Source organism: Ochotona curzoniae, unplaced genomic scaffold, assembly GCF_017591425.1.
Source record: "Ochotona curzoniae isolate NIBS_2020 unplaced genomic scaffold, NIBS_Ocur_1.0 contig_3622, whole genome shotgun sequence".
NCBI lineage: Eukaryota > Metazoa > Chordata > Mammalia > Lagomorpha > Ochotonidae > Ochotona > Ochotona curzoniae.
The window spans coordinates 2,406,001-2,421,596 of NW_024465926.1; the positions used below are offsets into that span (position 1 = coordinate 2,406,001).

The following is a 15,596-nucleotide window of genomic DNA, read 5'->3' on the forward strand; positions in this document are numbered from 1 at the left end:
CAGGAGACCGTGGCCAGTGTCCGGCGTCCCTCCCTAGGTAGCTGAGTTCAAGTGCACACACATGGGAGGGAGACTGGATTTGAAGTCAGCGGAACTGTCCTAAGCTCTGAAGGATTCAATGAAGGCTCTGGGGCAAGGTGGGGGTGGGGTAAGAAGCTGCCGGCCCTCAGCTTGCTCCCCACCCCCGCTCTTGGCTCCTCTGTGGGCAGTGACAGCCTCGTGCCAGGCCAGCAGACCAGCCCCTTCAAGCACAGGCTCCCTGTTCACATCCTACCTGTCCTGGCTGAGCCAAGCGAGCGCCTCCCCAGGCCAGGTCACATGCTGGGCTCATCTTGCAGAGCCTCCCAAGTGTTTCTTTGTTTAGGATCCACAAAAACCTCTTGGTGGCCGCTGTGGCCTTCCCACGACAGTCGAGGGAGGACCGTGCGGTCCAGAGAGAGAGCTGAGAGGCAGGGGCCGGGGGGCCGGGGGGGCGGGGGGGCAAAGAGGCCCAGGCAAGAGACGCAGCGGAGAGCAGGGGCTGGAGGAGGCACGGCAGCCGCAAGAAGAGCTGGGGAGGTGAGTTCAAATTCCGGTTTCTGGGGTCCCCAAGAGTGCCTGTGGTCTGAGAGAATGAAGGTTAGGGAGGAGCCTCTCTTGTCCATGCTTGTCCTGGCATGCGCGGGTATGGAGCCTGGGCACACAGGGCCATGGCCTGTCTTGGGATCCTCATGGTGAACCTATGGAAGAATGGCCAAGGTGGAGGCAGTAGGTTCCGTCCAGGTCCCCTCCTCTCACCCTCCTGTTGTCACCTGCTCCCGTGGGGTCCCCTCTGTCATCTCCCCAGCACACAGAGCCTCATGTTCTGCCTGTCCTTAGAGGTTCTGGCCGTGGTCAGCCCCTGCTTTTACGCAGCTCTGTGCCCTGTGCCCTGGCCCTGGGGCACGGGGAGGCCCTTGGAGACCAGCAGTCCCCATGCCTGGGCAGGTCTGGGGTCTGCCCTCCCACACCTTTGGTCTCTACCGAGCACAAGTGACATGACTTTGATCAAGGGCCTCTGGGACCTCGACTATAAAATGGAGTCACCACAACATCTTCAGCAGCCAAGGGCCTGGACATCAAAACCTCTTAAGAAAGATAAGACCACATGTTCAGCAAGCACGTAACTCAGAAGAGACCTTGGCAACGTTAGCCATCACTGCCTTGTCCTCACTTGATCTGTGAGAAATCCCCAGCTCAGAGAGGGCAGGTGACTCACCAAGGACGCACAGCAAAGGCAGGGCAGAGCTGAAGCTTCGGCCTGAGCCGTGCCCAACTGTGCCACGCAGGAGCTGGCTCCTAAAATTCTTGTTTGACCCTCGCTGAGCCCCTGCTTCTTTCCTGCGTGAACAAAAAGGCTGAGGGTAAGAGGCACTGACAAGCCGCCCAAGGTCACTCAGCCCTTCACTGGGAAGCTCGCCCACCTCCCACTCTTACTGTGCAGTGCAGGCTCCTTGATGCCCAGTCGGGGGGCTCAGGGGCTGCCAGAGCTAATCCCAGGCCCAGTGTGGCTCCAGGCAGCACCCAGCTCTTCCCACAGTACCCAGCTCAGTGTCTGCCATCCTGGAGGCTCCAGGGTGCCTGGGACAGGTGGCTGTGGCATCCCCGGCCCCCAGTGGCCCTCTGTCCTCCCGAGGATGCGGTCCCCCGGCAGGGAGGGAGTACAGCAGTCCATGTCCGGCAGGTGCTTGGCAGAGCCGAGCGCTGCTGCTCCTGCCTGCGCCTGGCTGATGGAGAGATTATTTCTAAGCCCTTCCCATTCCCTCCGCCTCCCCCCCACCTTGCAGGACCATGCTGGCCATCCCCTGGGACGTGGAGCACAGAGTCCGTCACCGAAGCAGGACAGCTGGCCCAGCTTCCTCCAGCCTGCACCCCAAACCCTCCCCTCTGGCAAGGACGGCAGCTCCTGGATGCTTGCACAAGCCCCAGCCCTCTTCCCCAGGGCTCTTCTGCAGCTGCTGGCGAGAGAGAGAGAGAGAGAGAGAGATGCAGAGTGAATGAACTTCTGGCTCCCGGAGGAAGCAAGAGAAGAAAGACGGCAAACTAACTGTCAGGGGCTGCCGTTGGATGGGGCTTCCTCCCTCTCTCCCCGACAAACCTGGTCCTTCCCTGAGCACCGAGACATGGGGTCCCCTTGCCCAGCAAAGAACTGGCTGGAGACAGGCTTCTGGAGACAAGATGGTAAGTTCAAGTTCAGGGGAAGAAGTTGCTGAGTGCTGCAGGGCCAGGGTTTGCAGGGTCGCCTGTCCTGTGCAGCGTTCTGGCCAAGGTGCCTTCCGGAGCGAGCAGCTTCCCCTAGCCCTGAAGGGAGCTGGTCTTGCTAGCAGTGTATGGGGGAGGGAAGGGGGAAGTGAGGGGGAGGGTGGCAGCAGAGGACAGAATTGGGTTTGTCTGGTGGATGTAGAAAGACAGGTATGGGGATTCTTGAAAAAGTCCCAGGGCTGGGCTTGGGTTTTGCTGTGTTACCTCAGAAAAGTCACTTTACCTCTCTGGGTCCTGGATTTTGCTTTTGGGAAACCAGGAATGTTGAGGCATGCCCTGCATTTCCGACTCCACTTCCCTGTGCAGGCTGCTCGGCTTCCTCCGAGCAGAGCCAAGTGGGCAGGGTGGCAGAGCCAAGTGGGCAGGGTGGCAGAGCTCAGTGGACGGGGGTGGGGGAGGTGTGGACACTGCTGCCCGCTCCTCAGTGTGCACTGGGCAAACTCCAGCTGGGCCCGGGGCTGAGAGGATCCTGCCCTCCCAGCAGCTGCCCTCCTAAGGGCTGTGCCCCAGCCAACGCGTGCCTGCAGGTTCCAGGCGCCTGCAGCTAGAGTGGAAGGCACGCTTGTGGGATCCCCAGGAGGTGGAAGCATTTACAGGTGATGTTTGAAACACATCAAACCACCGGGTCGAAAAGGCTTATCCTGTCGGGAGCCCCGGGGTCTGAAGTAGAAGCCGCACTAAGGGCCTCTGCCTTGAAACAGGTGGAGAGTGGGAGTCACTGGCTCAAGGTCACACAACAAGAATGGCTAGGTGGGCACCCAGTGGGCTGGCTCCCCAAGGATGCCACAGAGGTGGCCGCAGCTCTGGGAGACATACTCTGTACTAGGTGCTCAGACTCCCCTGTGGCCTGGGACCTAAGCCTTGTCAGCTGTCAGGCATTGGCAGACCCACGGGCTGGATACTCGGGCCTCCTCTGCCTCGGTTTCCGAAGCGGGGATGCAGATATGTACCTCATGACGTCACTGGCTGTGACTTTACACGGCACGTGTGCCCGGGCAAGTAGCTCTCTTTGTGAAAGTCATATGCCCTGCCCCAGGTACACACGTGGTGAAGGGCTCAGACCCCACGAGCCACCTGCATGGGCGCTTCCTGAGCTAGAGCCCATGCTCACCCAGTGCCCCCTGCAGGGCTGGTCTGAGTGTGGAAGCCGGCAGCCCAGGCCCTGCAGCTCCAGTTCCCGGGAGTCTTCACAGCAGGCACAGCTGGTTGCGCTGGCCAGAAGGTATTGCTCGGATGACCCTTCCTGGAAACACAGTGAGCACCCCAGATGCAAGGCGGGGGTGGGGCTGGGTGCTGTGTCGCCAGGACACCACCCAGGTTCACCCCCTCCGTTGTCTTGCTTTCTTTCTCTCTTTGCTGGTGTCAGCCACGTGAACCCACCGCTGCCTCGCCAAGTAGTCTAGGATGCCCCTGCTGACTGCACACAGGGACCTCCCTTGCCACCAACGCTCCTGCAGCCCGGTGAGCCAGCGCCTGTCCGGGCCCATGGAGACGCCGCCGCCGTCGAAGGGCCTCTACTACCAAAGGGCGCGCCGCGTGGGCGCCCAGGCCGGCTCACCGGCGGCGGACCTCAACAGAGAGATGCTGCTGAACGTGGGGGGCCGCAGGTACGTCCTGCCCTGGAGCACGGTGGACGCATTTCCGCGGAGCCGCCTGGGCAAGCTCCGGCTGTGCCGCAGCTATGCCGAGATCACGCAACTCTGCGACGACTACGACCAGAGCAGCCAGGAGTTCTTCTTCGACCGCAGCCCCAGCGCCTTCGGGGCCATCGCCAGCTTCCTGGCGGCCGGGAAGCTGGTGCTGCTGCGGGAGATGTGCGCGCTGTCCTTCCGCGAGGAGCTCAGCTACTGGGGCATCGACGAGGCCGGCCTGGAGCCCTGCTGCCTGCGCCAGCTGCTGCGGAGGCTGGAGGAGCGGGCCGAGCAGCGGCGGGAGGAGGCCCTGCACAGGGCTGAGGCCGCCCGCCCCGCCGCGCACGCCGCCGCCTCGCGCTGGGGTCGCCTCATGGACCCGCTGCGCGAGATGGTGGAGAACCCGCGCTCCGGGCTGCCGGGCAAGGTCTTCGCGTGCCTGTCCATCCTCTTCGTGGCCACCACAGCCGTCAGCCTGTGTGTCAGCACCATGCCCGACCTCAGGGCTGAGGAGGACAAGGTAAGTGGCTGCTGGGCACCCCGGGGATGAGGTAGGAGGGGTGGGAAATGTCTTCAGTTGCTAAAAGACATTCCTTCCCCACACCCCAGTGGGTGATATCCACTAGGGGTATATTCATTTGTAAACGATGCTGTTGTGTAGCGTGATAGGCAGCCCGCCCAGGAGGAGGAGAGAATGGCAAGGCTGGCCGTTCTCAACAAACTCAACCTGTGTTTCCAGGTCAACTACCTTGTGCCAAGAACTAGGCTAGGCCAAAAGCCCCTGCTAGCTTTCTTCCCCACACCCGCCCAAAGCTTTATTTGTTTATTTGATTGGCGGAAGGACAGAGACAGAAAGGCATCCTCCATCCACTGGTTCACTCCCTAAATGGTCACACAGCCAGATCGGTGCTAGAAACACCACTCCATCCTGGCTCCAACTAGGCTGTCCTCTGCTGCTTTCCCAGGCACATTAGCAGAGAGCTGGATTGAGAGTGGAACAGCCAGGCCGCAAACCCGCACACCCATACAGGCCAGTGATGCCCCAAACAGCAGCTGACACCACTGAGCCTCCACACTGGGCTCACAGACCCCCTGCTTCCCGGCACATCCATCTCACGGGCATCCCAGCTCCACTTCAGCTGAAGCAATGGGCACACAGCAGTGATGGGGCAAAGCTATTACACACATCCCCAGTCCCCCTGACATCCCCACGTCGAGTCTCTTTTCGGTCACCCTGCAGACAGTCTAAAAGAACGCTGGTGCCTGCTGAGAGACGTGACCGTTCCCAACCAGGGCAGGCCCCAGGCTCCATTGCTGAGCCTCACTGCCTGCTTCTCTATGAAGGCAAGAACATCAGTTTTCAAATTCAGATTTATTTTTTCATTTAAAAACACAGAATTCACAGAGAGATCTTCCATCTACTGATTCACTCCCCAAATGGCCGCAATGACCAGGCTGGGCCGGGCTGAAGCCAGGACTCAGGAGCTTCTTCCGGGTCTCCCACGTGGGTGCAGGGGCCCAAGTCATCCTCCACTGCTCTCCCATTGCATTAGCAGGAAGCTGGATTGGAAATGGATTAGCAGGCCTCAGACCAGCATCATAGCTTAACCTGCCACAACACAGTGTCAGCCCCAAGAGAAGAAAAACTTGAGACTTCAAAAACAAAAATGTGTGTTCCAAAAACAAAAGATATCTTGTCCGACTTGGGAACATCTTGTCCTAAGAGCAGTCAAAATCTTTGAGCTTCCGCAGCTCGCTTCCCTGGGAGGCTGGACCTGGCTGCAGCTGCGGGCATGTTTTCACGCTAGCACAGAAGCTGTGAGCTCAGCGCCTGCTGATTCACAGGAATGTGGCCACCAGGACTTCATGGGGCCAGGGCAGGATGCAGCAAGCAGCCTGGGGGACCCCTCCTCAAGGCGTGCCTCGGGCCCAGACTCCTGCTTCCCCAAAGCCTGTTCTGGAGACAGCAGAGAGCAGGCCAAGGTCTTGGCAAAGCCTGAAGCTTCGGCAGTCACCAAGACAGTGACCTAGCCCTGGCTGCACGGCAAAGCAGAGACTCAGACCAGAGACAGCACCAGCCTGCAAACCACAGGCTGGCCTCCTCCCGCGGAGGAGGGACCGGTGCCAGAGCACGCTGCCTGGGACAGTTTGTCAGCAGCCGGGGCGTCTGCTTTGCTGTTGCGAGCACAATGCAGAGGCTGGGAGACCGCAGTGTCCTCACATTCGCCTAATGAGCTGCTGTCCCCACTCACCGAGCTGGCTGCTTGTGCCCTGGTGCCCAGGGCCAGGGCAGGGGGCATGACGGCCACTGCTCAGGGGTCTCCTTGCCAGCGTGGCACGCCTCTGTCAGAAGTGGGGAGAGGGCTTTGCTGGGGGGAGGATGAGAGCTCGTGCCAAGAAGGCAGTTTGTGTTTCTCCTCTCTTGTTGGCCAAGTCCCTGGTAGTGAACTTGGCAGTCAGGATACAAGGTCTGGAGGAGGGGCTTTGTGAAGACGGGAAGGGCCAGGCCTGTGATCTGTACCCCTCCAGAGACCAAGTGGCCCTTAGGGGGCTGGCCTGTGACACCAGACTTCTTTCATTCTCGGGGTGGTGTATGCTGGTGCTACCCCTATCCTCCAGGTGGGGAAACTGAGGCGTGGGGAGATGTTGCCACTGATGTGGACAAAGAGCCAGGGGGAGGCGGGCACAGCTCAGCTGCCAGTTCGGTCCCCACATGCCTACAACAGCTGGTCAGGGCCAGGCTGAGCCAGGGGCTATCCGGGTCTCCCACGTGGGTGGCAGACGCCCAAGGAACTGAGCTATCCCCTGTTGCCTCCCAGCACACGAGTGAACAGGAAGCTAGAATCCAGAGCAGGGCCGGGACTTGAACCCAGGCACTTTCACTCATCGCTGTTTTATGCTCTCTGTCCTTGACACTTGCCCTGGGTGCCTGTCTGCTGCTGAGGCCGCCAGACTGTCCCGGAGAGCCTGGGAAACCACATAACCTGTACCTATTGAAATGGGGGTGTGATGGACACAAGTACAGCCCGCCTGCCTGTCCGTCCATCAGGACCAACCCTGGCCCCTGCAGCATGCTCTGGGGCTGCCCCCGATCTGGATGCCTGCAGCCCCCAGATGGAGGTCTGAGCTGCAGAGGGAACAGGAGACCCCTTCAGAAAAGAAAGGCCAGCTTGTGCCCAGTTCCATCCCACCCCCACCGCGGGCTGGTGGGCTCCATCAGTTCTCAGAACCCTAGGTTAGAAAGGGGGTAGGAGCACGGCACCTGGATAGGGGTGGGTGGAGGAGAGGCCCTCCAGCAGGGGAGGCCTGGGCAGAGGGAGGGCGGTCCTGGCAGAGGGAGCAGCCACGGGGGAGAATGAGTCAGCGACACCCCTGGGCTGTGGGGGAGCGAGGCCTGGGGCCAGGGCCAGAGGTGCCACCAGCACTTCACCCAGGGAGGCGAGGAGGTGGGAGCTGCTGGCTGCCACTGCAGATGTGGAAGGAGAGGCAGAAGAGGCTGCTAGGAGAGACAGGGAGGGGGCTGCCAAAGTTGGGGAGCCAGGCCCTCCCAGATGGAGCTTCCTGCAGCGGTGCCTGGCATCCTATGCCAGTGCTGCATCACCTGCTTCCCTGGAGCAGTGGCTGTGCCCTCAGCAAGCACAACCCATCCCCTGCCCTGGCATCGGCCTGCACAGCAGCTCCGTCCCTGCACTGAGGGTCCCCCTTGCCGCCACCTCCTGCAGGCCTCTCTCGGCACTGAGACAGGCACCCCGCGTCAGTGCCTGAGTGTGCTGTCGGGCCACGGCTCAAACCCAGCTTCCGTGAGAGCAGCCGTGGTGGCTCATGCCACTGAGCGTCACTGGCGCACGGAGCCTTGGATTACGTTCCCACGGCCGGTCTGCTGTAGACGCATCCGTTTACCATGGGGTGGGGGCTGCCTCTGTCGCTCTGCCTGTCAGATAAATGGAGATGTAATTCATACGGCACCGCGCTCACCCCGCTAAGATGCGCTCCGCATGCGGCCGTTCACAATGCCAGGTTCTTGCTGCATTCCATTTCATCACCCCAAAGAAAAAGTCCCTTCCCGTCCCCCTCTGCTGGGCGGTAGGTCAGCCTGTATCTCATAGCAATAGGCTTACCCGAGATGTGCCCTTTGTTCACACTGACGTGTTCTGTGTATTAGTAAGGCTGGTGGATAGTCCGTTGTATGAATGGTCACGTTGTATCTTCACTCATGATGGGTGTCCAGGTTATGCCCGTGCCCATGCCAGCTTGCGTGTGGCCCTAGGTGTTCACCTCTGTTTGGTGTGTACCTGCCAGTGGGGGTGCTGGGTCACGTGCTACTTCCATGACTAACCCTTTTAAAAGGATCATTTCTTTGAAAGGCAGAGTGACAGAAGGGGGTAGGGAAGTCATCCATGTGCTGGCTTCATTCCCCAGATGGCCACAAGAACCGGCTGGGGCCAAAGCCAGGTCTCCTACTTGTGTGCAGGGACCCCCAAGGACTTGGGCTAGCCTCCACTGCTTTCCCAGGTACACCAGAAGGAATCTGGATTGGAAGCGGGACAGCCAGGAATTGAACTGGCACCCACACGGGATGCGGCCATCACAGGATCCACAGCACCTGCTCTGGGGCTCACCTTGCCAGGAAAGGCCTTGCTGGTTCCCCTGAGGCTCTGCTCTCCCCTCCCCTCCCTGACATGGGCTATTATTTTGCCCTACCTGAGAGTGTGTGAAGAGGTTTCTCTCCATGAGAATATTAAAAAGAAAAAGTCATGATGGAACATTCCCGATGTTTTCAAAGGACACAGAACAATGGAGCCCCGTGCCCCCCAGTACCTACCACCTCTAACCCTGCTGTTCTTGCTCCTCTCCCCCGCCCCTGGTCGCTTGCCACTCACTGTAATTGCTATCTGGCCATCCGGCAGGTCAAGTTCACCTGCATTGAAGCCTAACCTCTTAGCAAGCAGGACATCCCACTGCCTCGGGCTCCCACAGGGCCTGTCCCAGCCAACCCCCTGCCCCACCCAGGGCGATAGCTGTGTGTAGCAGGCAGGCTTTGCCCACTCCTGCGCCCCAGCAGGGGCAACATGCTGGGTGTCTCGGGCCACTCAGGTCCAGGTCTTATCAGTGAGATCCGCCCAGAGCTGGCTCCTGGCTGCTTCCTTGACATCCAATAGTCAGAGTACAGCCTGGCAGGCTCACGGCCACGGTTAGGGTGGCCAGACGTCACGGTTGGCCCCTGCTGGGCTTGACCCGACTCAGCCTCCCTGTAGGGCGCGGGCAGGGACTTCCTCAGGGACATGGAGTGACTTTCCTCTCCCACCCATCTCCAAACAGCAGCTGGGGGGTGGGGAGCTCAGCAGGAACAAGGCCAGGGCTGCAGGTGCAGTTGCGCCCTCAGGCGTGGGGCTGCAGTGACTGGCAGAGCCTGGCCTGCTGCAGTGTGGGCAGATGGCCCCAGCCACATGCCAGACGGCGGAGGGACGGCACGTGGTCTGAATGTCCAAAGAGCCCAGAGGAAGGTGGAGGCCCAGGGCCTCTGCGGAGTTCTCTCTCAGAGCCACTGTGCCCGGCCTCGGGGAGTCTTTCAGAACGTCAGCGTAGGAAGGGGCCTCGTGGGGAGACTCTGTGCTGAGCTCCCCTCTGCCTTGGAGTACATAGGGGTGCTTGCTGGAATGCACACGCCTGAGTCCAAGGCCCGGGTTTTGATTTTGTGATGGAGGGGCCCAGGAAATCAGCATTTGTAGCACAGCTTTTGGGACACTCGGGTGGAGCGGGGAGGGTCTGGATTGGCTGTTCTGGGCAGCTGAAGCCTGGAGAGGAGGAGGGACCCCTGTGATCCATGAGGTCACACAGCAAGCTTGTGGCAGCACTGGGCAGGGGGGATCAGGACCCCAAAACTGCTCAAGCCCACTAGGACTCTGGAGCAGGCCCAGACTGCCCCACAGTGGGAAGAAGGTATTGCTGCCCTCACAGAGACCAGGCAGGCTCACGTTGGTGGTAAGGATGGCTGCGGGACAGTGCGGGGCAGCCCCCGCCCCAGCCCACTGCAGTACTGTGCCTTCCTGCGGGCTCCAGTAGCCCCCAGGGTGTGCACAGCTGAGAGCTCTGAGGACAAATGGCTTTGCCGAGTGCCTGCTAGAGCTGGGAGCTGAACCCCGAGCTGCAAGCCCTCCTCCCCCACCGCACCTCCTGCCTCCCCCCCCCAGCACCCCGCAGTACATCAGACGCATGGCAAAGGAGGCGGTTGCCTGATGCTGTAGCTTGTATGTTTCTATTTCTCCAGGGATCAAACATAAAGAACATCGCAAATCAAGATTCCTGTGGCTCAGGCACTGGAAATAATTTCTTTTTTCTACTTGAGAGAGTTCTCATCCAAAGCAAACTGTGGTTGTCAATGTCTTGCTTTTCATACAGGCTGCTGCCTCCCATTGCTCACGCAGCTGCCGAGGGTGTGTGTATGTGTGTGTCTGTGTGTGTGTGTGTGTCAGTGTGGGTGTGTCTATCTGTGTGTATGTGTGTGTCCATGTGTCTGTGTATATATGTGTGTGTGTCTCCAGATATTGATGCCCAGGATCTATGTTAGAACTATCTATGGGACTTCTGGAAAATTCTCCATTGAGGTTCAGACCTCAATGATCTCTGGGGACCTGGGCTGGGCCTGGGCCTGAAGAGTCTTCAAAGCCCCCAGCCAGCTTTAATGTGCAGCCACAGCCTGGAGCCCTGCACCAGCCAGGGGCTTGTCCCTTGTCACTGTGCCCACGAGTCACCTGGGGACCTTGTTGCACTGCAGCCTGGAACTCAGCAGGGAGGGCCAGGCACCCCAGACCCTGTGTGTGCTTTTTTCTTTCTTTCAAAGACTTATTTATTTTTATTGAAAAGGCGATCCGATTTGCAGAGAGAGAGAGACAGAAAGATCTTCCATCCATTGGCTCATCCTCCCAAATGGCTGTAACAGCCAGAGCCAAGCCAATCAGAAGCCAGGAACCAGGAGCTGCTCCTTCTGGGTCTTTCACATGGGTGCAGGGTCCAAGGCTTTGGGGCGTCCTCCTCTGCTTTCCCAGGCCACAAGCAGGGAGCTGGATGGGAAGTGGAGCAGCCAGAACATGAACTAGCTCCTGTATGGGATTTTGGTCCCTGGAGTGGAGGATTTAGCCACTGGGCCATCATGCTGGGCCCATCCCTGTGTTTGTAAAATGCTTCCAGGGCAGGGTGCAGCTACCTTTTGGTTCAAGGACCTCACCCTCGGTGACAAGTGGCTGGTGCAACTACCTGGTAAAGGCCGGGGCAGGTCACCTAAGCCACAGAGCAGCAAGCGCTGCCTGGCTGGAGCCTGCCCTGTGGAAGCAGGTGCCTTGGAGGCATTCTAGTCACTGACTGAGGAACTGTGTGAGAAACCCAGGAGCCCCCTCTTTTCCACTGGCCTCGAAGCACCCCCAGAAATGAGGTCCACTCCTGAAGCTGCCTCTCCGCAGAGCTTAGGACAACTCCTGGCATGAGTCTGTGGGGACATGAATGGGGTAGTGGACAGACACGTTACCAAAGGCTGTGCAGTGGCTGAGACCTAGGGGTGCTGGGACTCTGCCACCTGCTGTACCTGGGAGATCAGGCAATGGGTCCCAGTGCCATGACTCGGCCCCAGTTGCAGGGTTGCTGTGTGGCTCTGGTGACAGCACACAGCTAGTGGGGGGCTAGGGGGACTCAAGAAGCTAGGGAGATGGCCGGCTGCTGTGTGTGAGGCCCCAAGACCTCAGCTTCCCTCAAGATGGTGTTACTCTCTTGGGTAATAGTTGAGCTCTCACTCTGAGGCCTGCCTGGGCTTCGGTCCAGTCACCTGCTCTCAGCGGATAGCAGGTGCATCTGGGCAGTCCTGGCTCATGGGAGGACAGAGGGGAAGACTTCCCCTCCAAGTCCTTGGGAGGACAGAAGGGAAGGCAGGTGGGGCAGCTGCAGCTGACTTGTATAATTTCTGCTTCCAGTCTGTAGGCAAGGACGTGGTCCCTAGGCCAGGCCTAGCTCCAAGGGAAGCTGGGCATGGAACGGGCTGCAGTCTAGCTGACCCTCCATGCACTCAGCCAAGACTTAAGAGCCACATGAAAGAAGGTGCATGACTGTGTCTGCAGCAGGGACCACAGTCCACACACAGTCATTCTGCACTCTTGGGCTCCGATCCCCAGCAGAAGCAGCAGGGAACAGTTGCACTGTACCCGACAGGGGCAGGCATGTTTTGCATTGATATTCCCTAGATAATGCCTGACAGGGGCTTTTGCATTTAATGAAGGATGATGCAGAGGGCTGGGCCAGGGATGGTGCCAGGGCTGGGCCAAGTCAGGAGTAAATGCTATGCTGTTGGATGGATAGAACCTTAACAGTTCCCAGGACCCGGTGCCCGCACGGGGTCCTGGAGCCAGCCCCCCAGCCCCTGCCCGGTTGACAGGATTGCTAGACTTGCCTTGGGGCAGAGTCCCCACCCACCTTCAGTGCCACTCTGCCCTCTGTTTTGCTCTCGCACAGGGGGAATGTTCTCCCAAATGCTACTCCATCTTCGTGGTGGAGACCGTCTGTGTGGCCTGGTTCTCCCTGGAGTTCTGCCTGCGCTTCGTCCAGGCCCGGGACAAGTGCCAGTTCTTCCAGGGACCCCTGAACATCATCGACATGCTGGCCATCTCCCCCTACTACGTGTCGCTGGCCGTGTCGGAGGAGCCGGGGGAGGGCAGTGGCGAGCGGCCCAGCAGCGGCTCCTACCTTGAGAAGGTGGGGCTCGTGCTGCGCGTGCTGCGGGCACTGCGCATCCTCTACGTGATGCGCCTGGCGCGCCACTCGCTGGGGCTGCAGACGCTGGGCCTCACGGTGCGCCGCTGCGCACGCGAATTTGGCCTGCTTCTCCTCTTCCTGGGTGTGGCCGTCACCCTCTTCGCGCCGCTTGTCTACGTGGCCGAGAACGAGTCTGGCCGTGTGCTGGAGTTCACCAGCATCCCCGCCTCCTATTGGTGGGCCATCATCTCCATGACCACGGTGGGCTACGGGGACATGGTGCCGCGCAGCGTGCCGGGCCAGGTGGTCGCGTTGAGCAGCATCCTCAGCGGGATCCTCATCATGGCCTTCCCGGCCACGTCCATCTTCCACACCTTCTCCCACTCCTACCTGGAGCTCAAGCAGGAGCAGGAGCGGCGCCAGGCCCGCCTCCGCCGCCTACACAGCGCCAGTGCAGCCAGCGAGCGCCAGCTGCTGCAGGACACGGACGACCACATCCCCGAGGGCCCAGCCTCGCCCGGCGCCTACATGTGCGAGCACCCTGCGCTAGAATAAGCACCCTTGTTCCCCTGGTGGTGCTTTTCAGCAGCTCCGGGGAATCGTCCAAAAAAACCCACTGACCTCCTGTGTCGCTGGCCCTCAGGTGCCCACCTGCTCTCCTCTGCCCATCTTCCAGGCAGGGCACCTTTCTGGACTGTACCATCCTCTTCCCCTACCCATGAAGTCTCTAATGCCCAGGCATGGTTCCAAACAGCCCCAGAACAGGTTGCCCTGAATACCAGGTGTATGACTGTGGATTCTGTCCCTCCACGAAGAGCCTCTGCCCTGGACCATGTCACTACCAGCCACAGAGGGACCACGCTCTACAAGCCCTTGGCTCAGAGCTCAGATCTCCCTGCAGCCCTTGCACGGCTACCTGGATCCACTTTGCAGACACTGCCACCTCCCCCCCAGCTCTCATTCCTGCTGTAACTCCCACACTGGAACCAAGAGGCTGCAAACTGTCATCCCGCCCTGTGACATGCCACCAGCCTGCCCAGCAAGGTCTCCTTGGCTGACTTAACTCTTGGTGGGAATGATTGTATAGCCCTGACTCTGAGGGCCCTACATGCTCCCGAGACGGTCACCCCTGAAACTGTTGATTTCATCCGAAGAGACCAGGGTTTTCCACCTGCAGCTAAAACTCCAGGACCCAGCCTCAGGGCCACACGTAGCTCCATTCACCTGTCCACCTCTCAGCAGAGGCAGCATCTTGCACCTGGCAACAGCAGTGAAGGCGAAGATGAGCGGAAGAGGAGGAGGTAGATCGGGTGTCTAGTGATAAAGCAGTGTCTCCCAAGACCAAAGAGCAAAGTACTGTGGGCTCTGAGCCACTGGCTCCCAAAACGTCTTCCCAGAGGCATAGTGGGGTTCAGAGGGGAGCGACTCGAGCGTGCACAGCTGCTCTCTGACCTGGAGGTCCCCTGCCAGCAGCCCACGGGAGACAGACAAATGACAGCCAAGCAGGTCGGAGCGACCCGTGATCCAATATCATTTATGAGAGAGCAGTTGGCAGCTGTCCCATCGCAAGGTCGCTGTCCTTGGCACAAACCGCCAGTGTGAGCCAGGCCCAGGCCTTCCCCAGCTGCACATCAGGTGGCAGCGTGGTCCCTGCCAGTGTCCAGCTTCTGGTGGGCAGGGCTCACTTCCTCGAATCCTCCAGGTGCCCTCCCTGCAGACGTGGGCACCGAAAGTCTGCAGGGCACTTGGCAGTCCTTCCCGCCACATATGCCCCTCCGCATACTGGCACACGAGGGAGGTCCCCAACCCTGGCTGTGCCACTGTGCCTCTCAGCTCCAGGAAGTGGCCAGCAGAAGTTGGTAAACATCCAGTGCAGCCCCGTGTCCTGGGGGCACTTTGAACAAAAGCTGTGGATCTTTAGCTTCAGATGATTTTTTTGTAAGAATTTATTTAAGAGGCAATGTCATAGATTGAGACAGGAGGGCACTCTTTCACGTGCAGGGTCCATCCCTGAGTGCCCACAGCAGGTAGGCCATCCAGGTCTCACACATGGAGGCAGGAGCCCACACACGTGAGCCTCTGCCTGCCGCTGCCCAGGAGCACGAGCAGGAAGCTGGATTGGGAGGCCTGAGTAGCTGGGACTCGAGTGTCCCAAGCAGAGACCTCACTTGCTATGCCACATGCCCACTCTAGAACTCATCTTTTTTTAATGACTACTCTTAGACAAAAAATCACCACTGACAGTCTTTTGGTGACTTTTAGAATGACAGCAGGTATCAGCTGGAAGTCCCATCAACAGAGGACTTGGTGGGGCCAGTGCACATTTCAAAGCATCCAGTGGCTCCATCAGACCCAGCAGGGAGGTCCCAAGGCTTCTGGAAGGGAAACGCCTTGCGAAGTGTCCAGACCCCCTCCCCAAAGGATGGGACCCTGGGAAGCGGCCCAGCTGGCTCCTCGGGGTAGGGACACCACCTTCTGGGTTCTGTTTGCCCAGGAACCAGGAGAGGTCTCCCTTGTACCACCCAGCCCAGCTCTGCATGCCCGACTGCAGTACCCACTGTCCGCTCCGGTTTTGTCCATTGCCCTGCCAATGCCCTCTACAACCTCTTCCCCAGCGTCAGGGCCTATCTGGACTTCACTTCTTGCATTCACTCGTCCCTCCCTTTAGCTTCCAGTGCCCTCACCACAGCTTCTCTGAGGCTCGGATGACCTTGAAGTCTGGGTGACTGCAGCACCCTCCCCCACTTTGTGTTTGAGATCTGTGCTCACACGAGGCTGCGCCCTTGCACACCACGTGCGAGCTGCCGGCAGCCCAGTCCATCCTGCACACGAGCCGGTTCCTGAGGCTCGGAGGTCATTTCTCTCTACTGATGACAAAGAGGTGATCTTCCCCAACCCTACCCAGCTCACACCAAGCTCCCCATTTCTCAGGCACGGACATGAAGGCCT

At 59.6% G+C, this 15,596-nt stretch overlaps 1 protein-coding gene across 1 annotated transcript; it reads left to right on the forward strand.

Annotated features, from left to right (window-relative positions):
• Positions 1-3,684: 3,684 nt before the first annotated feature.
• Positions 3,685-13,202, forward strand: KCNG4 (potassium voltage-gated channel modifier subfamily G member 4). Its single transcript, XM_040982155.1, has 2 exons — positions 3,685-4,431; positions 12,408-13,202. Exons 1-2 carry the CDS (start codon positions 3,685-3,687, stop codon positions 13,200-13,202), a joined length of 1,542 nt encoding a protein of 513 aa, XP_040838089.1.
• The last annotated feature ends 2,394 nt before the right edge of the window (positions 13,203-15,596 follow it).

Coding starts and splice junctions, on each gene's coding strand:
- KCNG4 (XM_040982155.1), top strand. CDS start 3,685: ATGCCCCTGCTGACTGCACACAGGGACCTCCCTTGCCACCAACGCTCC. Junction 4,432..12,407: donor TCAGGGCTGAGGAGGACAAG/GTAAGTGGCTGC, acceptor GCTCTCGCACAG/GGGGAATGTTCTCCCAAATG.